The 24,075-nt window shown below is 48.4% G+C and overlaps 1 protein-coding gene and 1 pseudogene across 5 annotated transcripts in view; one reads left to right on the forward strand and one right to left on the reverse strand.

Moving 5' to 3' along the window:
• AVPI1 (arginine vasopressin induced 1) overlaps nucleotides 1-24,075 on the reverse strand; it is a 25,161-nt gene continuing 1,086 nt past the window's right edge. The window contains exons 1-3 of one of the 5 annotated variants that reach the window (XM_038578451.1): nucleotides 21,303-21,323; nucleotides 1,567-1,863; nucleotides 1-600 (exon numbers count right to left, since the gene is read on the reverse strand). In XM_038578451.1, the coding sequence (XP_038434379.1) occupies nucleotides 441-600; nucleotides 1,567-1,853 (447 nt within the window). In that variant the 5' untranslated portion in view covers nucleotides 1,854-1,863; nucleotides 21,303-21,323 and the 3' untranslated portion in view covers nucleotides 1-440. Of the gene's footprint in view, nucleotides 601-1,534; nucleotides 1,864-7,592; nucleotides 8,099-21,302; nucleotides 21,324-24,075 lie in introns of those variants that run through there. The other 4 variants (XM_038578452.1, XM_038578453.1, XM_038578449.1 and 1 more) reach the window with 4 other exon arrangements.
• Nucleotides 13,380-14,963, forward strand: LOC100683034 (annotated as a pseudogene).

Here is a 24,075-nt window from a genome sequence, read left to right on the forward strand (position 1 = left end):
TTATTGATGCAAATGTTTTTATTTTGCCACTTAAACCACAGTTTCCTTGTGCTAGCCTGACAGGGGCAGGGATGTGGGCAGGCTGCTGGACTGTGGGTTATAGCAGGAACAGGAGGGTTAGTAGCAGGAGTGGTGAGATGCTCAGTGTGAGTGTCCAACACTTAGGGGAATATCATGCAGCCCAGGTGTACTGTTAGATGGGAAGAGCTGAGGCGCGGTTTCTTCTCATTCTGGTGAGGAATGGGTCCCATATAACCTAGAGCTCAGGAGACATTTCCAGTCCTGTTCCAAATGGAGCAGGCCAGTGGCAGTAGTCTTTCATTTACCCCTGTGGGGCTATCTGTCTCCAGTCTCTCCTCCTTCTTTACCTCCTGGGCCTTTTGGCAAAAGTCCCTGTAATTCCTGGGGAAGATAATGCTATTCCCAGCTCCTTCCCTGGATCAGTGTCTGATTTGATGGAGGTAGCTTGTAGGGCCTGGCTTCTTCCAGTTCCGGCGGATCCTGGCACTTGTCCTCCTGGAGTTCAGATACTGATCACCAGAAGCTGTCTCCGTGCTACCACTCTGTGGGTTGGCCAGTGGAGCGCAGGGCTCGGGGATTCTGCGGAGAACAAGTGTATAATAGGCCCACATCAATAGGAAGAACAGAATGGGAACTAAAGAGATTTGGGTCACAACGGACTATTAAAACAGACTGTTCAGGGTAAAACAAGACCAGAAGCCTGGTTTGGTCTACCCCCTGAAAGCTAAAGCCCAGGCAAAGCTTTCACATTTCTGTAAAGAGAGCTGGGCTAGAACAGGGTATGTGATACTCAGCATTTCTCCAGCTTCCTCATGCTGTACCCATGGCAGCCATCATCAGTCAGCCATGATATGAGACTGGAGGAACAAATATCCTCCTTAGCAAGGTATATTAAACAGGAATTGCAAGTCAACTGGAGGTAATATGAGCAAGGGCCTGATTTACTCCCCCGGACCTGATGACTTGGAAGACCTGTTCAGGTCTAATGTTCTAACTGGGGGCCCTAAGAAAGCAGTGGGAAGAATAGAACCCAGATCGTAACCCACAGTGATTGGCTAGGCTGTGTGGTTTGGCTTGGCCTTGTGGGGTTTGCGGTTCCCAGGCTGTCCGTGACCTAGGCAAAGGGGGATGACTAGTGAAAGTTTAAAGATCCTCAATTTTGAAACCTCATTGCCTCTACGAAACCTTCCTACACTATGTTCTCCATAATCCCACAGGTAAGATTGTGATTGTTACCTATTCTGCAACAGGGAAGCAATTTTTTTCTCCCAAACAAAAATCCCTCCCCTGGCTGAGACTCACTGCAAAATTAAGTGATACCAATAGGGCCCAGGCCTTCCTTCCCATGGAAGTTCACAGGGTCAACATGACTCTAGTAGTAACTGCAGTCACAGGCACTGTGTAGACCTCAAAACCCCCACAGCAGGTGCTTTACAGTGAGGCCAAGTCAGTGGTTCCAGGTCACCCTGCCAGGTGGCAGGAGCATGGTGGAAGGGGCATCATTGGTGCTCACCTTCCCTCAGCCTTCCAGTTCCAGGAACCCACCTGAGCCGGCTGCAGTGGTGCAGTGAGTGGGCCAGTGGTTTCAGCCGGGGGGGCCTCTTCCTACGCAGCCTCCTCAAGGCTTCTGCCACACGGTGGTCTCCTGCACACTCCCAGATGATCTGTGCTCGCTCCTCAGCCAGCTGGTCCCCACTGCGCTGAAACAGGCCCTGGATCTGCAACAGCTCAGCGTCCTGGAAGATGTTGGCCGAGGCCTGCTTGCGGCCCCGGGCTTCGGCTGGAGCTTGCCAAAGGGGCGGCTCACTCACCACAGAGGCTGGGGTGCCCATCCTGGATGCTCTGGGGAAGGAAAGCATGGAGACACTTCAGTCAGTAGGCCATTCCCAAACCTGCAGCCTGACGGATGCAAGGGCTTCTGGTGTTTCTATTCTCCAGGAGTCAACGTGCACTAAGTCTTAGTCACTCTAATTTTCAGGGCACCTGGGGGATATAATGTGAATAACGACAAACTTTGTTATGAAGTGCTTATGTGTACAATACATGTACTATCTCACTGAAGAGTCACAGCAACCCATGAAGTAAGAATGGTTTATTCCCACCATACAAATGAAGAAGTGTAACTTGGTTGAAATGACCCTTTGCAGTCACAAAGCCTTGCATAAGCAGAGAGCTGGGAGCAGAACCCAGGTCTGTGGCTGTAAAGCCCAGGCCGACCCGGGATACCTACGTCCTGAGGACAGTTCTGACAGCAGCCACGGAACTGTGTTGAGCCTTTAAATGTATTGGGCATGGCTCTGAGAGTTGTAATCACACAACCACCTCATTGAAACGTGATAACAGCAACCCTATGGGTAGATACTGTATCCTCATTTCACTAATGAAACTTTAGAATGGAAGCCAGGTCTCTCTAAGGCTCTGTAGCACAGAGGTGAGAAGGGTTTTGGGGTTGGAATATGTAGGTTGGAATCCCACTTCTGGCCACCTCCATCCCTGAATGGCTCACTTGCTTCCTGTGTGAATGTGTGAGCTGCACCAATTCCTACTTCACAGGGCCACAGTGGGGACTTAGGACAGTGTTAGGAACGGTGCCCCCCCCCCCCCCAAAAAAAAGAACGGTGCCCAACGTTCTATTCTGCTTTTCCAGCTGGAAAACAGAATGGTCATCCTACCTATTTTCAAGACCCTAGAGACACACCAAGTCCATATGGTTCAGTAAGCACAGTATGAAACAGACTAATCAGATCTAACTGCAGACCAAAAGGCCATGGAGAGGAACATAGGGGCAAAGAGGTGGCTACAGGGTTAGAATATACAACCACGGGCAGAGGTTGGGATCTAGAAGAGTTCAATAAAAGGAAGGCTCATGTCAATGCCCTCCCTCCATAGGAAATGAGAATTAAATGATCTTCCTCAGTTCTAGAGAGTTCAGTTTGAGTAACAAAGACATTTGAGGCTCACTCCCCCCATCCTTGTCTCCAGTACAGCCTGAAAAAGCTATGAGATTGGAAAGCAGACCAAAGACCTTGGCATTACACAGAACTGGGCTTGAATCACATTCCTGCCACCTTCTTAACTGTAACCCTAGGCAAGTTACTCAACATCTCTGAGCCTCTGCTTAGCTGTAAAGTAGGGCTCATAACCACTTGTCAGGATTGCTGTAAGGACTGCGTGAATCCAAAAAAAAAAAAAAAAAAAGGACTGAGTCCAGTGTGGTATCAGGTACCAGATAAGAGCCAAATAAATGCAAATGCCACCACACCCTCTGTTCTCACCCCCACACCCTGTCCCTTTTGGCTTCCTTGACTTTTGTAATTGGATCAGGGGTATGACAGGATCTCTTTTCCTCTGTTCTGGCCTAAACCAGCTGAGGATTTGCCTGTGCTCCTTTCACCCTTCAGCCCCAGGCCTAGTGGGGAAGGCCTGGCTGCTACACCAGACCTCCTCTCATCCACGGTGAGCTACAGAGATATCGGTCAACCAGAAACCAGCTTAAAAAGGGAGTAAAAATTAAAATACATTTCAATACAAAATGTCTATGCTCCTTGTAACAAACTCAAACAGAATGGACATCACATAAAGCATTCCCAGCTTCACGGCCCTTAACACTCACCTGCCTTTGTTTTCCTGAGACTTTGAGACCTCTCTCCAACTCTGATCAGACTCCTCAAATGTAACTGGCCCTCCCTCAATAACCAACCTCCTTATTCCAGTAATTTCCAAACTCACCCTGTCCCAGTGCCTAGGCCTCCTATCATAAGAACCCCACTTTCTTCAAAAGGTTTAATAACTAAAACCTCCACAAGAGGGCATCCCGGGTGGCTCAGTGGTTTAGCACCGCCTTCAGCCCAGGGCATGATCCTGGAGACTCCAATGGAGTCCCACGTAGGGCTCCCTATAGGGAGCCTGCTTCTCCCTCTGCCTATGTCTCTGCTTCTCTCTGTGTCTCTCATAAATAAATAAAATCTTAAAAAAAAAAAAAAAACTGCACAAGACTCAGATAAATTAACTCCACAAAAATTGTGTTTTTTATCTGGAAATGGGAATTTTTCAATCTACATCTCCTTAAGCACTATTTTGAAATCCAGTTAAAAACCTGGTATGTGTGGTAATCAAATCCCCTGAATTGGATGATAAAAAGTGACCAAAAAACAATAGTCACCAGGTAACACTTTCAGGCTGATGTTAAAAAACTAACTCTGGGTCATTTACTGGTGATAGGACAATATGCATGATATTTCATCCTCCAAATAGTTCTAGGAATCAAACACTGTTACCTTCCTCCCAGCTCAGAGAGGAGCAAAGAAAGCCAAGACACAGATTCAATGCCAGAGGCTCAGCCAAGGCCAGGACCTGGTGTAAGGGGCTGCAGCTGTGTTTGAATACCTCGGCTGCCTTCACAGCCAAGCAGCACCGAGCAAACTGAAGCCCATCATTTCTGTGGGGGAGAGGGCTCTGTTCTCACCTAATTCATAAAAGGGGAAACCTGCCACTTGGAAAGGGAACAATGACGAGCCCACACACAAGGTAGGGGCGGGGTTGTAGAGTTTACCTTTTCTTGAGTGTCAGAGCTGTTGACTGTGATCTGCTGTTGTAGCCTTGAACCCGCAGCACTCAGAGTTAGATTCCCAGCTCCCACAAAACAAATCTGGAACCACAGCTCAGCCCAGCCCAGTGCACACAGTACCAGCTCCTGAGTCAGAGGACTCTGAGCCCTTGTGCCACTCGCTGGCTGAGGAGCCTCCAGTACTTCACATCACCTCTGTGGGCCTCTGTTTCCCTCATACACCAGGAAGAAGGAACAGCTTCGTGCTTTTGGTCTCAGGGCGTGTGTAGTCAATGGTTCTATGACGAGGCTAGGTCTGTACAGAAGCAGTGACTGGATTTGCTCGTCTGATGAGGCCTTAATGCAACGTGTATGGACAGGTCTGGCTAATTAGGTGCCAGGAAATTCCCCAACCAGTAGTTCCTCCTTTTCTGCTCTCCTCAACCTTCCCTAGAGATAAGACACTGTTTTTGCTGCTGTGGGACTTGGGGTTAGGGACTGGGAGAAGACAGAGAACTCACTGCTCTAAAGCACTCCAGTGACCTACGCTGGCTGTGGCCAAGCCTGGGGCAGCCTCCTAGGCTGGTCTGGGTGGCGGGAGAAGAGGCCATGTTGGGCTTCTCTCAGATTCAGGCAATCTTACCCTCCCTTCAGAGAGAATGGCAACAGGATTAAGTAGCAGCAGCTGCCTCAGGGATGACTTGGAGCCCAACTTCCCAGATATTCACAGCCACCAGTGTGTGCTATGAAGCCCTACAAGGCCCCACCTCCAGCCTCCAGCATCCCAGTTACAGCAAGTTACAAACACACCAACAAACCATCTGGGTGAGTCTAAGCCTCCAGCTTCAAACATACCCTCCATGCATTTTGGGGTGGGGTGCCTTGGCACCTCTAGATTTTGAGGATCTTCACTCTTGGCTCTGCCTGCCCCTGGGAGTCAGCCAGCAGTAAGAGAATAAAAATCAATATGAGATTTCACATAGGATTAAACTTTGGGAAAATGAATTAGAACACTTTTATTAAAAAAAAAAAAAACACTTTTATTATCAGAATAAACTTTTTAAAAGATTTTATTATGTTTATTTCTAAAGATTTTATTTATTCATGAGAGAGACAGAGAGAGAGAGGCAGAGACACAGGCAGAGGGAGAAGCAGGGAGCCCGACGTGGGACTTGATCCTGGGTCTCCAGGATCACGCCCCAGGCTGAAAGCAGTGCTAAACCGCTGAGCCACCTGGGCTGCCCTAAGATTTTATTTTTAAGTAATCTCTACACCCAATGTAGAGCTTGAATTTACAACCTGAGATCAAGAGTGGCTCACTCTACCAACTAAGCCAGCCAGGCTCCCCAGAAGAAATATCTCATCTTATTCAATGTGTTATTTCCCCCCTAATTTCTTGGACAGGACCTGAATTCATGGGAAGTCAGTGTATACTTGAACAATGGTACTTTTTTGAAATGGAAAATGACACCATAGAGATATTAAAAGATTACAAGTGGATCTTTCATCCCAGAGCTGACGTGAAAGAATATAAACATGGGTCTGTGAACAAATGAGTAAAAACTCATTGCAAAATACTTCAGCATGACACAAAGTAGCTTAAAAATGAACCCCCAAAGTAAATACCAAATGTGGAAAAGGACAAAGTTCAACTTGTTTTGAAATAGGCAATAAATGAATTATAGAGCTCTAACAAAGAAATATATTTAAAAAGTGACTCACCATGCAATGAATTTGTAATACATAAATATAGCGCACAATTGAGCACCCTTTGTAGTCTATGAAGCTCAGTTTAGACAGCTAGCTATTCTGACCATGGTCTCAGAGAGGCACAGGTAACCAACTACCAGAGGCAGAACACACTTGCACGAGCTGCCAGCAACTGCTTCCACACTCAGCTCACCTCCTTCAGATAACCCTGGTGATGGTAATAATCTGTAATCGGAGGCAAAGGGCCTTTGGAAAAAGAACTGGAGGCTCTGGCCCAAGGCCCAGATCAACACTTGTGGCCCTGGCCTGCCTCCCCTGTCGCTGGACAGCAGCCAAAATCTGTGGTTCCTCCACTGGGAGGCGGAGTCAACAAGGCCGTGTGAGCTCCCAGGCCCTTAAGGCCTACCCTACCCCGAGAAGAAACTGAGAGAACTGCATACATGTCAGTCTGCAGATCTAATGTGGAAGTGGACAAAAGGGCCCTACTCCTAGACCAATTCTCAGACACGACTGGAAAATAAACTAAGTGTAGAAATAACCCTCTTCAAGAGTTCAAGAACCCTGAATTCTGGCCGTGCCACTGAAAACTGGGTGACATTGACAAGCCTGTTTCCCCTGCCTCATTTTGCCCATCATCAAATGAGTGAGAATAAATAACCCTTAAAGGAATAAGGGTTATTCCCTTATTCCAGTACATTGCTGTACTGGTGAAAGCATCCATTCCAGTACATTGCATCATGAATGAGTGATGTAAGGGAAAGGCAATTTAACAGCCAGGCAGTATAGAATCATTGTCATTTTCATGAAACTCCCTCAAAAGGGGCCTTCACTTGGGAAAAGATGGCAAAGGGGAATGGATCCATCTGTAGACCTTTAAATCACAGCTGCCAGTGAGGCAGCTTGCTCCATGTCAGACACAGAACATCACTTTCAAATAGGTGATCTTTTTAACTCACCCCTATGAGGAAGCACTATAACTAAAAAGGTTATACCCATTTTACAGATGAGAAAACTGAGCTCAGAAAGGTTAAGTGACTTGCCCAAAGTCAAACAGGAGGTGGGTGGTGAGGCTGGGATATACCCAGGTAGTATGATCTCAGCGCCCAGCCTCTCAACCACTGCTATTTTTGTTCCTGCCAGATGGTTGTCGAGGTCTTCAGGGGAAGGAACGACCCGGAGGCTCAGAAACCTCTCGGAGCCTGCTATCTGCTTCTGCGGGCTTCGGAAGGCGCAGGGATCGAAAGGCAAGTCTCCCAAGCCTGCCTCGGCGCCCTCAGCACTCCACGGCCCGCAGGGAGTTAGAGCGATTACTCACCGCGCCGAAAGGCAGCGCCGACAGACCTCAAATCGGGATGGGGCAAGCTAAGAGGCGCCCACCCCAACCCTTCGCGGCTTTGGCAAGGGCGGGCGCTTCCTGATGCGAAGGCGCTCACGAGGTCCAGGCGGCGCTCACCCACGGGTCGAGAGCTTGGGAGGGGATCTCCTGGCCCAGGCTGCAGGGCCACATCCCCAGCACAGGTCAGCCCCCGGGGCTCAGACGTGGCCGCTTCGCACAATGCCGGGCCCTAAGCGGACTCCGGGTTCGGGTCCCAGCGGCACCGGGTCTGACGGCCCGCCCGCCCGCTCCCACCGCAGCGCGAGCCGGGCCTCGGAGCTACGTACCTGGCTGCCCGAGGCGGGCCACCTGGGTCACAGCCGCGACTCGGGGAGAGAGCGCTCCCCGGCCGGGGAGGAGCCAATCCTCGGCGGAGCCTCGGCGAGAGCTCGGGGGCGAGCCTCCCAGAACCGAACGCGGAGACTCCGTGGGCCAATCAGCAGCAGCGGAGGCGCGAGGGGCGCGCCGGGCCCCGCCCCTTCCCCCCCGCCGGCCTCGGAGCCCAGCGCGAAGGTTCCCCGGGCCCAATCAGCCGCGGCGCAGCGGCGAGGGGCGTGTCCGCCGGGGCCCCTCCCGCCCCCTCGGCCGCCCTAGCGCGGCGCCCGAGGCGCCCCCTTCATTGACGTCAGCACCCGGGGAGAGCGGGGTTTCGCTGGCGCGGGAGCGGGGCGGGGCCGCATTCCGGCCTCGGGGTGCGGCGGCCGCGGGCCCTGCGGGTACACGTGACGCGTGCCCCTCCCCCGGGCCTGGGCGCCGCGCTCCCGGCCGCGGTGGCCTCTGCAGACGGACCCGCAGTGCCTTAGATTCGTCTCCCTTCTGGCTCCAGCTCTGAGGGAAAGGAAGAGAGAGTGAGAGCGTGGGCTCCGAAGCTAGAATGCCGTGGATTCGAATCCTGAATCAGCTGCGCAACCCTGGGTCAGTCAGCTAAATGAGCCATACTGCGTGCGAAGATTTTATACATTCAGGGGACAAGGGTCCATCAGGGACCCACCGCGTCCAAGTTCCTTAACCTGCAGTGAATAGGAGACGTCTGTAAGCCCGTGCCCTGGGGGAATTATAGTAAGGAAGGCAGACATTAAAAAGGTTAAAACGGGGGATCCCTGGGTGGCTCGGCGGTTTGGCGCCTGCCTTTGGCCCGGGGCGCGATCCTGGAGTCCCGGGTTCGAGTCCCGCGTCGGGCCCCCTGCGTGGAGCCTGCTTCTCCCTCCTCTGCCTCTTTCTCTCTCTGTGTGTGTGTCTATCATAAATATAAATAAATAAATCTTTAAAAAAAAAGCTTAAAACATTTAGTAGTGGTTACAACTGTGATAAACATTATAACTATAAAAGGATCAAACGGAGGAAATTCAATTCCCTGTAGGAGGTCCTGGGAGAAGGAGAAGTAACTTTAAGCTATGAAGAAGTTGAAGTTGGTCAAATGAAGAGGAGCGGGTCTGGGAAGAATGCTTAAGAAAGAGAGAATAGGGCATCCCTGGGTGGCTCTGGTTTGGCGCCTGCCTTTGGCCCAGGGCATGATCCTGGAGTCCCGGGATGGAGTCCCACACCGGGCTCCCTACAGGAAGCCTGCTTCTCCCTCTGCCTATGTCTCTGCCTCTCTCTCTCTCTCTCTGTGTATCTCTCATGAATAAATAAATAAAATCTTAAAAAAAAAAAAACATAAAAAAAAAAAAGAAAGAATAGCATGTGCAGAGTCTAGGAGGAAGCTTGGCTCAGGAGGACTTAAAATGAGACCTAGAGGGGAATCCCTGGATGGCTCAGCGATTTAGCTTGTGCCTTCAGCCCAGGGCCTGATCCTGGAGTCCGGGAATCAAGTCCCACGTCAGGCTCCCTGCATGGAGCCTGCTTCTCCCTCTGCCTTGTGTCTCTGCCTGTGTGTGTGTGTGTGTGTGTGTGTGTGTGTGTGTGTGTGTCTCCAATGAATAAATAAATAAAACCTTAAAAAAAAAATGAGACCTGGAGTAAGACTCCCAAGGGAGAGAGTGGTGAGAAAGCAGAAGACAGAGGCGGACAGTGAAAACATTTCCATTTGACTCTCTGAGGAGAATAGCATTATATATACTTGTCTAATAGATATTTTATATCTAAATGTACCAGTCAGCACTTTACAGATATTAGCTCATTTCATCCTCATGAAAAATTTGTGTTTTTAGAAGGCCACTTTGGCCACAGCTTGGAACGTAGATCAGAAGGAGTGGGAGTGGATGCAGGGTCCAATAGGATCTTTTTTTTTTTAAGATTTATTTATTTATTTGAGAGACAGCATGAGGAAGGAGTTGTTGGGAGTGGGGAGAAGGAGAGAGAATCTCGAGCAGACTCCCCACTGAGTGCAGACTCCAACGCTTGACTCAATCTCAGGACCCTAGGATCACTATGCTGATATCACCGCCTGAGCCTAAATCAATAATCAGATGTTTAACCAACTGCAGCCACCTATGAGCCCCCAATAGGTTCTTGATAAATGCTTGTTTACTTCCTTGGAAGAGGAGGAGTTATTTGTACACTGGTTCAAAAATGGTCAGGAAGGCACCTGGGAATAGGGAGCTAGGTCTCCCTGATTTCTTTTTCACTTCAAAGTTGACCTTCATAGTCATTTAAGTGTGATCTCTCCTCTGTAAAAGTTGCGAGGGAGAAGGAATAAAAGCCAGCACATAAGGATTTGTGGGTCCCTTTCTGCAAGGTGGAAGGGATGTTTGGGAGCTGTTCTTCCCCATCCCAAGGTCTCCAGTTTCTCTTTCTGTCCTCTACAAAAACATCAGCAAATGCTTTGCTATAGTTAAAAGGGTTTTAGCAGCAGTTTCTCTTTGCTTTTTCTGAAGACCTAGGGAAATAGCAAATGAATAAAGAAGTCAGCAATGTTCATCTCCAATAGAAGGCACTGATTGCTGCAAAACCTTTCAGCCAGCTGCTTGGCTAAAGAAAGGAGTGTGTGGAGTCCTAAATAGGGAGACTGAGCTTCTGAACCAGGGACACCCTGTTCCCCAGTCTCAGAAATAGAAAGGGCCAAACTCTTGGCATATTAGTACTTGGAGAGCCTAGGACTTCTGATACCAGGAGCTCAAATGAACATACCAGGGTGGGAATTGGGAACTTGTGGCTTCTGGGTCAGACGTGACTAAGGCTGGGTGGAGAACATCTGGTGTCTCCAAACATTTTTGTAGGCATGTGACCATGCGCTTATCACACAATGGAAACATTTCTATTGTTAGAGCTTTATGATTCCGTATGTCTGATGAGAAGATAGTGCACTTCCATCATGCAGGACTGGAGGATCTGGGATCCACCTCCCCAGCAGGGAAGGCCCTGTTTCGAAGAGAAAGTCAAATCTGAGGCTTGGAGCCCTGGTGTAATTCAGGCCAAGATTTGGTTTTACCAAGAATCAGATTAAGGTAAAGTGAGTAAGGAATACTCCTTGGGTGCAGTATTTAAGGGGACACAAAAAAAAACTCAGTAATCAAGATAAATATTTTAGTGTAATATTTTTAAAAATCAAAATTAATGTAAAGCATCCATGATGAACAAAATATCAACACTTAAAGACAAGCTCTGGTTTGTTTTATGACCTGGTGTCATTTTGCAACAAGAATGGTCATTTCCAATCAGCCCGTGGTTCCCACACAGGTTGCTGTTATGCTCCCTTCCAATTAGCTTTCTGAGGGTTGAAAATAGTGTGTGAACCGATTGGGCAACACAAGTCTTTATGGATGGCCATGTTTTTTTTATTGTAGGGCTTTCATCAAATTTTTCCATTTGATTCACAATATGGGAGAATATTTTGATAGGTGTGTATAGGAGTGCACATGTTTCCTTTTGCCTCAAGTGCCAAGAGGGCTCAGTAGACTACTAATTTCTAGGGGAGTAGAGTCTAGAAAAGGAGTTTCAGCTGTTCAACCTTAGGCAAATAACCTCTCTGCTTTCCTACTTCCTCATCTATAAAGTGGAAAGAATCATAGGCACCTCTCTGTTTTGCTGTGAGGATGAAGTGAGGTGCTATAGGCATAGCGCTCAATATAAGCCTTGCTACAGACACTAACCCAACATTTGACCCCTTCTCTCTCTGTCTTGCAGGAATTGTTCAAGCAGCTCTTACAAATGGTTCCCCAGTGGAGTTGAGGTTTGTTCCAAAGGGTTTGTGGTTGCTATCTGTCCTATTCTGCGGGGAGCAGAGAGAACATTGTGTGACTCTCTTGAGTTAATTCTGTTTTTCTTGATCAGCGATCTTGGTAATTCTAAACTTTTTAAAAAGCACCCTTCTGGGGATCCCTGGGTGGCTCAGCGGTTTAGTACCTGCCTTTGGCCTAGGACGTGATCCTGGAGTCCCGGGATCAAGTCCCACATCAGGCTCCCTGCATGGAGCCTGCTTCTCCCTCTGCCTGTGTCTCTGCCTCTCTCTCTGTGTCTCTCATGAATAAATAAATAAAATTTAAAAAATAAATAAGTTGTAAATGTATACATATGTTTAAATGTATTATGTGTGCATATATACATGTGTATGCTTACACACAAACACATACAAGCACATACAGCTGTTCTCCAGCTGTGTCTGCTGAGAGGGCCTAGAAGCAATGATACCACAACAGGGATATGCACATTTACAGTTCACATACTGAGTTCTCTCTTTTTTTTTTTTAAAGATTTTATTTATTTATTCATGAGAGACAAACACACAAATACAGAGGCAGAGACACAAGGCAGAGGGAGAAGCAGGCTCCATGCAAGGAGCCTGATGTGGGACTCGATCCCAGGTCTCCAGGATCACACCCTGGGTGAAGGTGGCGCTAAACCGCTGAGCTACCCGGGCTGCCCCACATATGAGTTCTCAATATTCTCCACAAAAGGAACCATGGCCCCTTGGGGAAATGATCAATTCAGCCACTGGGGTTGAGAAAGTTCAGGATGATTCTAGAATATCTTGTCCTAGAAAGCAAAGAAGTACTCGAAGAAAAATGTGAACACATCAAAGGGACAAGGAGTCCTTTTATAAGGGCTCCCATTAGCAAATGCAGAGCATCAAAATAAAGCATGACGCTAATAGATTATAATCCAATGAGTGAAAAAACACCTGAGTCCATAGCACTATAAATAAGTGAATAGGTAAACAGAGGAGAAGAAAAAGGCTTTCCTTATAGTAAAATGCCAACTAATAAGTGTACAAGGAATAAAGCAGCTAGAAAATCATTAATGGCTACTAAAACAGCCCGGTGGCCAGTTATAAAAAGGATTGTAGGGCAGCCCAGGTGGCTCAGCGGTTTAGCGCCACCTTCAGTCCAGGGCTAGAGACCCAGGATCGAGTCCCATGTCAGGTTCCCTGCATGGAGCCTGCTTCTCCCTCTGCCTGTGTCTCTGCCTGCCTCTCTCTCTCTCTCTGTGTCTCTCATGAGTAAATAAATAAAATCTTAAAAAAAAATAAAAAAAGGATTGTAGCAGCTTTGCATATTTTTTGTTATATATACATGGTGTTTTTGTACATAGTAACCTTTTCTCTCTCTCTCTCTTTTTTTTAAAGATTTATTTATTTATGATAGACATAGAGAGAGAGAGGCAGAGACACAGGAGGAGGGAGAAGGAGGCTCCACGCAGGAGCCTGACATGGGACTTGATCCTAGGTCTCCAGGATCAGGCCCTGGGCTGCAGGCGGCGCGGCGCTAAACTGCTGCGCCGCCGGGGCTGCCCCCTCTTCTCTCTCTTATGCTTTCATTTCATATGTACGTTTATATGGAAGTTATTGGATATTATCGTTACTAGCTTAGTCTTTAGTTACCAGTATATTTCAAAGGACCCTAACAAAATCCAAGAAGTCTTTTTTTCTTTCTGAGCAGTACTTAATACAGATCACTGAGACTGTATATCTCCTTATTTTGAAGAGAGGGGGTAAGAATGTCATTTACAAGAAAGATGCTTTCCTTTTCCACGCTACCCAGGGAAGGGTCCATACAGCGTTGTTTTTCGTTCCCATCAGAACTTAAAGGGAAACTTTAACAATGTCCGGAGCCCTTGATGTTCTGCAAATGAAGGAGATGTCCTCAAATTCCTTGCAGCAGGAACCCACTTAGGTGGCACCAACCTTGACTTCCAAATGGAACAGTACATCTACAAAAGGAAAAGTGATGGTATCTACATCATAAATCTGAAGAGAACTTGGGAGAAGCTTCTGTTGGCAGCTTGTGCCATTGTTGCCATTGAAAACCCAGCTGATGTCAGTGTTATATCATCCAGGAATACTGGCCAGCGAGCTGTGCTGAAATTTGCTGCTGCTACTGGAGCCACTCCTATAGCTAGCCGCTTCATTCCTGGAACCTTCACTAACCAGATCCAGGCAACCTTCCAAGAGCCAAGGCTTCTGGAGGTTACTGATCCCAGGGCTGACCACCAGCCTCTCACAGAGGCATCCTCGTTAACCTGCCTACCATTGCTCTGTGTAACACGGACTCTCCTCTGTGCTATGTGGACATCGCCACCCCTTGCAACAGCAAAGGAGCTCACTCAGTGGGTCTGATGTGGTGGCTGCTAGCTCGGGAAGTCCTGCCCATGCGTAGCACCAGTTCCCATGAGCACCCGTGGGAAGTCTTGCCTGATCTCTACTTCTACAGAGATCCTGAAGAGATTGAAAAGGAAGAACAGGCCGCTGCTGAAAAGGCTGTGACTAAGGAGGAATTTCAGGGTGAATGGACAGCTATAGCTCCTGAGTTCACTGCTACTCAGCCTGAAGTTGCAGACTGGTCTGAAGGCATGCAGGTGCCCTCTGTGCCTATTCAGCAGTTCCCTACTGAAGACTGGAGCGCTCAGCCAGCCACTGAAGATTGGCCTGCAGCTCCCACTGCTCAGGCCACTGAATGGGTAGGAGCAACCACTGAGTGGTCTTAAGCTGCTCTTCCACAGAAGCAACAAAATGGAAATAAGGCTGACCGAAAATAAACAGTTTCTAAAAAAAAAAAAAAAGAAGAAGAAGAAGAAGAAGAAAAGAAAAGAAAGATGCTGTATTTCATTAGGTGGAAATATGGAGTTGTTTCATTGTCCTATGGAAGCCCAGATGTATATAGAAGGTTGTATATGGAAGTTGAGTCTCCAAAGAGGTAGACTGTGCCAGTTATCTCTGCGATAAAGGAGCCGAGTCCTGTAAATATTTCTCCTTTTCCAGCTGGCACAATGCTCAGCTTTGTCAGTAGAGGGAGCTGGCAAGACACCGTAGGAGGAAGGGTTTCTCTCCTCGTTAAGGTGTGCCCTTTCACTGAGCTCCCGCAGCTTGCGAGGCTTTTCCAGTGCCTGCTCCCGGAGCTCAGGTGACTTTTCAAGCACCAGGTCTGGCAGTGTGGGTTCCTGAAGTGTGGGAGGCTTACCCTACAGCACATGGCAGCCAGCAACACACAGGGACTAGTGGCTTCCCTCAGCCCCTTGGGTGGCTTTGCAGTAAACATTTATTTATTTATTTATTTATTTGGGGAGGGAGCAGAGGGAGAGGGGACAAGTAGACTCTACTGAGCACAGAGCTGGACGTGGGGATCAATTTCATGACCCTGAGATCATGATCTAAGCTGAAATCAAGAGTTGGAGGCTCAACTGACTGATCCACCCAGGTACCCCAGGCCAGGTTGTTTTATTTTATTTTTTATTTTTTGATCAGGTGGTTTTAAAATGTACTGGAGATTTTGGTTTTATTTAGGAATAGTGAGGCCAACAGATCAGGAGATAGCTACCATTGAAAAGATAACTTAGGGCAGCCCGGGTGGCTCAGCAATTTAGCACCGCCTTCAGCTCCGGGGCATGGTTCTGGAGACAGGGGATCAAGTCCCGTGTCGGGCTACGTGCATGGAGCCTGCTTCTCCCTCTGCGTGTGTCTCTGCCTCTCTCTCTCTCTCTCTCTGTGTGTGTGTGGCCCTCGTGAATAAATAGATAAAATCTAAAAAAAAAGAAAAGAAAGAAAAGAAAAGATAACTTGTTACTCATAGTTCCCCAGAGGAAGGGATATGCCACACAGGGCCACCTGGGGAAGCACAGGGTCAGTCAGGAATCAGAAGGGACAAGAGAAAAGCATGGACATGAGCTTTTATTGTAGTTTTTGTGGAAAGAAATGGGTGAAGCATAGTAAGGAGGGTAGGCAGGTATAGGATTGGCTAGTTTGAATAATTCCAGCAGGCTCTGGGGCCTAGAGACTGTCTTCTTTTCTTTCTTTCTTTCTTTCTTTCTTTCTTTCTTTCTTTCTTTCTTTCTTTCTTTCTTTCTTTCTTTCTTTTTTTTTTTTTTTAAGATTTTATTTATTTATTCATGAGAGACACACACACACACACAGAGGCAGAGACACAGGCAGAAGGAGAAGCAGACTCCATGCAGGGAGCCTGATGTGGGACTCTATCCCAGGACTCCAGGATCACGCCCTGGGCCGAAGGCAGGCACTAAACCACTGAGCCACCGAGGGATTCCCAGGGACTATCTTCATTTGTCTGATACCTTTCCCTGGAACAATTAGGGCAGAGGAATATTGCCTCCTAGAGTGTAAGAGCCAAAATAGAGAAAGTGGTTTGGAGTATGGGCTCTGGATCGATTAGTTTGCTCGTCAAAGGCACACTCACAGTCACATTATTTGCTATCTTTAGGAATTAGCTAAACCTGGGAGGGGCAGTCCCTGCTTGGATCTGCAAGGTCCCAAGATGTCAAAACATCACAAAACAACAGAAAATAGAAAGCATGAACCATACACAGGAATTCAGATAGTGCACAGTGGGCATGGCTTGTCTCTGCCCTGTGATGTCAGGACTTCAGCCAGAAGTCTGGAAGGCTGAGATTGCCTTGATAGCTGGGGTTAGAATCATTTGAAAGCTCACTTCGTGTATCTGGTGCCTAGGCTAGGAGAACCTGAAAGCCAGGACTATTGACTGGATTCTCAATGTGACCTGGAGCATAGATGTCTTCCATGGTGGCTCAGGGACACAAGTGAGGTCTAGTGAATAAGGCTCAAGTGGCTTTGTCTTTTGGACAGAACTTAGAAGTCATAAATATGGTTTCTGCCATCCTGCCATCCTTGCCCAGATTCAGGGAAAGGGGACATAGACTCAACCTCTTGATGGGAGAAGAATCAAAGAATTTGCAGTTCCACCACCACAGAGTGGAACTATGTTACACCCTAGCAGTTAGTTAGTTAATGTGCTTCATTCCAGTGCTGTTATAAGAAGCAGAAATCTGTTCAAGTTAGCTAAAATGAAAAAGTGCAGCGCAAGGGGTTGTTACTGTAAAGCAACAGTGAGTTCACAGAACTGAAGTCTAACAGAACCACCCAAAGCACGTCACAGGCAACTGTCCTCTCTCACCATCTTTTGTGCCTGCATAGCTGCCTGTGATGGTTAATTTTATATATTAATTTGACTGGGCCACAGAGCACCCAGAGAGTTGTTGAAATATTTTTCTGGGTGTGTCTGTGATGGTGTTTTTGGATTAGATTAACATCTGAATTGGTAGACTAAGTAAAGCAGATTGCTCTCCCTAGTGTGGGTGGATCTTATCCAATCAGTTGAAGGCCTGGATAGAACAAAAAGGCTGACCCTCTCATGAGTAAGGAGGACCTCCTTCTGCCTAGAGAAAGTCTTAAGCAGGCCCCATGCTCACTGCAGAACCCAATACAGGGCTTGATCTCACAACCCTGAGATCATGATCTGAGCAGAAATCAAGAAGCTTAACCAACAGAGCCACCCAAGTGCCCAGAGACATTGTTTATTTTTCCCCCCACCTTTGGACTCTAACTAAAACCCTGGCTCTTCCTGGGTCTTGAGCCTGCAACCTTTAGAGTATGCTACACTATGGCTCTCCTAGGTGTCCACCTTGCCAACTGTAGATCTTGGGACTTAAAAGCCTCCTTAAAACCTGTAATTATATTACACAAACCAGTTTCTTAGAATAAATCTACATATCTATCTATCCTTCCTGTTTCTCTAGACAACCCTAACACACTGCCCTCTTCTCTGCAGATCAACTTCTGCCAACGCAGGATTTCTACTTCACCTAAATTTGCCTCATGTACTGCCTTTGGTCACTCCAGCACTTGCTCCATTTAGGAATGACCATTTGGTCAAATTGCAAAAGAAGGAATCTGATAGGCCCAGTTTGGGTCAGAAGAGGAGATAGGAAAGTAGGGGCAGAGCTTTATAGTATAAATATACCATCTATATCTAGAGCCACCAGTCCGACAGGGGCTGTGAGTACAGGGAAAATGCTGCCATGGGAGAGGCAGGCAGGTCTCCCAAAGCATTTCAATACCACTGAAGATTTTTGTTTCTTCTCTTGATCCTTGAATGCCATGATGTTAGCTATTTTGGCATCTTCCTAATAGGTCAGGACAAGGTCCAGTGGCGTCTGTGACTTTTGAACTTGTTCAGTCATGGCATCCCACTCTGCCAGTCTACGTGGGGGAGGGGGTGGATTTTTGGCAGCAGAGAGAAAAACCAGAGTTGGAGAAAATCTCCATGATTAGCCACATCTGTAAGGGACCTCAGTGGTAACAGGAGTTGGAGACCAAGTGGTAGTGGTGGTGAGACCATCTTTCCTTTTGCCTTGTGATTTCAATGAATAATGTCTGATAAAGGGTCTGGTGAGACTGACCTAAGCGGCAAGTTCATGGTTAAAGTAGACTCAGGGAATCTCAGACAGCTGTAGTGTTTCCAGTGGTCCAGAAATCTAAATTTAGTTCCTAGCCTAATCTTTCTGAGTCTCATTTTCCTCAACTGTCAAGTGGAGATAATGAATTTCCTATCTCCCAAGGTTGTTGCAAGGGCCAAGGAGGAGATGCAGGTGGGAACATGCAGCGCAAAGCATCATCTGATGGTGACCCTTGGGCCTCACTCTTCTTGCTTTAAAGCTCCAGTCATGGATGGGCTAGAGAATTAGGGGGACAAATCCCCCTTTCCTGGAGACCCTTGACATAGCAGGGTAAGAAATAGAAACAGCAGACACAGTCAGGCTGCCCAAATACAGATCTTAGGGCCTGTGACAGCCACACCCGCTCTTGTGGCCCCCTACCTGCTGACCATCTCTGCAACATAGGCATCATTCTCTTTATCACTGCTCGGGGGCAGTCCTCTGATGTCTTGTCACTTCCAAGACCAAGGCTGAAATCTGAGATATATGCACTGATTAAAAGCCTGGATTTGGGGGTGCCTTGGGTGGCTTTGTCGGTTGAGCAGGTTAAGTGTCTATCTTCGGCTCAGGTCATGATTCCAGAATCCTGGGATTGAGTCCTGCATCAGGCTCTCTGCTCAGTGGAGAGCATGATTCTCTCTCCCCCTCTGCCTCTCCTGTTTGTGCTCTCTCTCTATCAAATAAATAAATAAAATATTTAAAAGAATAAAAGCCTAGGTTTGGACATCAAATATTTGAATTCCGTTCTCCATTAGATATGTGACGTTAGATAAGTCACATAAGCTCCCTGTGCCTCAGTTTCCTCATTTTAAAGTAGAAGTGGTTTAAAGGCCCTACCTCACAGAGCTATTGTGGGAAGTAAGTGAGACAAGAGTGGAAAGCACCTGTCATGGTGCCTGGCCCATGGTAAATGCTTTGCAAATGTTGGTTATTACTATTGAGCCACTGGCACTTTTATCCAAGGCTGACTGGCAGAGTGGTGGTGACTGATTCAGTCCATCCTGGCTCAGAATGTCCATTCTTATAAGTGAGGATCCTCTTTTCTCTAGGACTGTGGTCTGCTGAGGTCTGCACATCCCCATCACAGGTCCCAGTAGTAGGTCATCTTCAGTACCTCATAGGCAGCCAATTAACGTGAAGTCTCCTGGGCTTCTACTTTGGTCACCCATGGTTACCCATGGTTACTTAGCCTTAGGAACCAGCCTTGCCAGCCAGTGTTCTGGGTGGCTTCACACAAAGATAAGCCTCAGAGGGTACCTGTGGCTCCTGGTCTGGTCCTGGCCAGCTTCACCTGGGGAGCAAGGGCTGAGCTTTGTCAGAGTCAAATGCCTTTGCCTCTTCATCATGCTTAGCCCCAAGGTGCCAGAATCCAGGCCACTTTATAGTTCCAACAAAGGCCAGGTCCCCCTCATGGGCTGGAATAACAAACTCAAGAGCCACCAGATTTCTACCCAACTCCAACCCAGAGGGGACCCCACCCACCATTCCAGAGGTCCCTGTTCCCACAGCCCTGGGAACAGGTCTGGAGGTGTGAGCCACTTGGCCAACAAATGAGAGTTCACGTACAGAGCCCCCTGCCCTGAGTGAACACTGGATTGTGAATCAGGAGGCCAAAGTCCTCTTCTTAAAAAAAAAAAAAAAAAAAAAAAAGATTTTATTTATTTATGAGAAACAGAGAGACAGAGAGAAAAAAACAGGCTCCATGCAGGGAGCCCAACGTGGGACTCGATCCTGGGTCTCCAGGATCACACCCTGGGCTGAAGGCAGCACTGAACCACTGGGCCACCGGGGCTGCCAGAGACCTAAGTTCTAAACTTGGCACTCACATCATCAGCCAGCTGTGTGACCTAGGGCAAGCCACTTATCTTCCCCAGGCCTTAGTTATCCCTCTAGAAAATGAGAAGCCTGGAGCACATGATCTTTAAGGCCTCTTCCAACTCAGGTGGAGGATTATAGCATAATGCCAGGTATACACATAGTAGGGTGTTGAAAAAACGTTTATTTAGTAATTTATAAGATTCAAGGCAAGATTCTGCAGGTCCCAACACCCATCTCCTTCCTCACTGTGAGTTTGCCTCTGCTGTTAGCTAATTTATGTCAAGTGCCAGCTCAGGGCCTGGCACATAATAGATATTAAACCAATGTGAGCTGAATCTATATATGCAGTGCATTTACGGTAGCCCAGAGATTGAAGACAGAACTGAGCTGTTCATGGGATCTCCGGGTGGTCACTCCTTGTTACAAGCCGCCTTCCCTTCTGGGCATAGTGAAAGTCATCGATTTGGGACTTAGATTGTTTTGGGACTGGCAAACATCACTACTTATTCCCTCTGCCTATAGCACCTGTCAGGGGCTGGGATTTACCCCCACTTTCAAGCTAACAAGCTAGCCTGCTGTTGTTTCATAAATGCTGGCGGAAGACCCGGTTTCCTGAGTCAGACCCAAAGGATCTACCAATCTTGGCACAGCAAGCAGTGTGAGCATCATCTTTATGTCTCTTTCCCTTGTTTCCTAGTTTCACAGGGGCACCGCTGAGGGGCCCAGGTGGATATTACCCATGCAGGAGCTTTATGCCACAGCTACGGAGAGCACTGCGCTTCGAGAACCCACCCCGTCCCCTCCTACCACCACCACTTTTATAGTTAAGCAACAAGCAAGCCTGCTCTCAGCCTGGGAGATGTTCCCTCATCCCACAAAGTTGCTGGCTGCAGAGCACAACAGTAAGAAATGGTTGGGAAGCAAATGGGCGACCGTGGCTTTGCATTCTGAGCACACTTGGTGACGAGAGCCAGGACCGCTCAGGCCCCATGGTAGACTGCCTTGCCCAACAATGCCCAGCCCCCGTCTCTGCTTTTCGCAATTCTAGCCACCCTCCAGAGACACTTCATTCTGAAAGCTTTCCCAGCCCTCTTATCACACATACTCTCCCTTTCGGATTTCCTTGTATCCATCTCCCCATTTCACGTCCACAGCTGTCCCACAGGAGAGTGCAACACTGTGAGGGCAGGAGCCCTGCTTCTTAATTCCTACCTTCTACACCAGATTATTTGCATCCCACAGGTGCTTAGGCCGTATTTGTTGCGTGGGAGGAATCAAGATTTTCTTGCATGCTTATGCTTTTGCAGAGTCTTCTGGGACTGCCCCTCGGAATGTTTTCAGGATTCCAGAGGCTAAAAATATCTCTCCAAAGCCACCCCATTGTCTTCCTTGTAAGGAGCTGGACTTAGCTGTGAGGCGGGAGGTTTGTGTCCACCAGGTGGCGCTCCACCCTTAAGTCTCCAGATGCCTTTTTTAGACGACAGAACTCTCCCAAGTGTTTATTTGGTTAGATCCCCTGCTCACAGAGGTGTTTGTGTAGCATAACCCCGTCTCCAGCCAGCACCCAGATTCAGCCTCCAGGTGTCTGCCTAGCTCCAGCCCTTCTCAAGATTGGCACCCTGAGGTTGTCTCGCCAGGGATGCTGAGAGAAAGGCCCCAGAATTGGGATCAGAAGACCTACATTTGAGTCTCCACACTGACGCTTAGCTAGTTCTGTTTCCCTGGGCAAGTTATGTAACCTTTCTGGGTCCTTGTAAGAGTAGCTGAGAATAAGTCATGGGAAAGTATATATAAGCTCTTTGAATGTGAACCTGGAGTCAGCCACACCTGGGCTCCTGTTTAAACTGTCATCCATCAATTCTGTGAACATGGTCACCTTCCTTAACCCTCTGAGCCCTGGCTTCCACGCCAACAAGTCAGAGTTAACATTGCCTAGAATATAGGGGTGCCTGGCTGGCTCAGTCGTTAGAGCGTGTGACTCTTGATCTTGAGGTCAGGGAGTTCAAGCCCCACATTAGGCATAGAGCTTACTTAAAAAAGAACAACGCAAAACAGTGCCTAGAGCATAGTAAGCATTCAATTAATAATGATGACAGGAGTATTATGTATCCCTAAACCCTGAAATGGTGCCCAGTGCCTAACAGGTGCTTAATATCCATTTGCTGAATGTAAGGATTTCACAGATGAGGAATCCGAGGCACAATACGGTTAAGTGCGAGCACGCGCACGCACACCAGGTCCCAGCATGAGGGAGTGGTGAAGTGATGATGCATCGCCAGGGAGTCTGCCTCCATGGTTTGCACCCTAAGCCTCTAGACCATGCTATCTTATGTAGATATGGATGTTATACATCACCTTTTATTCATTTAAAATAAGTGTTCAGAGCTTTCTCAGGTCCCTGTAGGTGAGGCTGTTTTGGCAGTGAGAGGCATTATTCCCCTGAGAAACCACTTTTTCCCATGAGGGGTGCCAGGCTGCTGGAAGAGAGACCTGCTCAGCCAGGCCAGCAGGCCAATGGACACATCAGATGACCAGGAGATGAGGGACTAGTTCTGCAGGTAGGGTCAGCTAGGGGACTGGAGCATGCATGATCCCCGGGTAAGAGGGCCCCCTGTTTCATCGCTGCTCCCACCGCCACTGGGTCATCCACCGCACTGACATTTATTGGGTCTCCTATGTGCCAGGCAAAGATAGAGGTGACAACCAAGAGTTGCAATGTACCAGACCCAGGAGTATTGCAGAACTACTGGGTGCTCCAAAAGAGGGCCTAAAGAGCCAGCATTCAACGGCCTGGGAGGCTGGACCAAGGGGAGAGGATTCCAACTAGGCATTGAAGGATAAACAGGGGCTTGCCAGCCAACTGAGGTCTGGGAATGAAGGGCATTCTGAGCTTATTTGGGGGAACCTAAGAGGTTTGGTGGGGTTGGCATGCTGGGTGGGAATATGGGTAAGGAAAGGAAGTAGAAAACCAGGAAAGTGAAAGTCAGTTGAAGCCAGTTTGTGAAATATGCCCATAGAAGAGATAGAACTCTATCCTATGGTCAGTGGAGAAAGCAACGCACCACCAGGTCTGTGTTTTAGAAAGAGGTCACAGTGCATGAAGTTTGAATGGGATGGGGAGAAAAGGGACACCAGCTTCATGGTGTTTACCCCTCTAGACTTCATTTCTCCTCTTCAGTAAAAGGAGGAAAATAATTGTATTTCTGAGGTCGTTTTGAGGCTTAAATGGACATAAGTGTAAATGACAGTGTAAAGCATCATTAGGTTCCATTAGAGGCCACGATGCCTAGTAGTTAAGCACGCAGGCTTTACTGTCTCTTACCCCAGGCCTGGTGTCCTGGCCATGTTGGGTAGCACATTTTTAATCTAGGCAATTAAGGATGTTGCAAAAGTGAGGATGGACGCTTGGCTTTGGGGTATGTGGGAAGGGCAGTGGGGTCTCCGGTAGGTGATGGTCCCTTGAGAGCCCAGCTCCGGACGGCCGGATAAACGTGAGGGTGGACCCGGGTAGCATATCCCAGATGTCCAGGTGGGAATGGATGTCAGCTTCAGACCAGCGCTGTCCTCCGCCAGAGCCAGGAAAAGGCCCTGGGGCAGGAGAGAAGAGAAAGCAAGGGGCCCAGCCAGAGGCTGAGAGAAGGCTTCGGAAGACAGCTCTCCCCTCCGAGGCCGGCCAGGAGCCGGAGAGAGGCAGGGCGGGCAGGGTGGCCCCCGACGTGCCAAGCTTGGGGGGCGGCCGAGCCGAAGGCCCGCGGTGGGCCGGGGCGGGAGCGCCGTCAGCCGCGCCCGGGGAGGAAGGAATCCGAGCTGGGAGTCTGGCGCCGGCCGGCGAGAGAGGGGGCCGGGGTGGTGAGCGAGGCCCGAAAGGAGATGGCAGGAAGCCGGGAGGAGCGAGCGGGGGTGGGGACGGGGTGGGAAGGCGGAGGGCGGGTAGGACTGGCGGGGGGACGGGGAGAGGAGGGCTGGAGGGAGGAGAGAGCGGAGG

Source organism: Canis lupus, chromosome 28 (genome assembly GCF_011100685.1).
Source record: "Canis lupus familiaris isolate Mischka breed German Shepherd chromosome 28, alternate assembly UU_Cfam_GSD_1.0, whole genome shotgun sequence".
Classification (NCBI taxonomy): domain Eukaryota; kingdom Metazoa; phylum Chordata; class Mammalia; order Carnivora; family Canidae; genus Canis; species Canis lupus.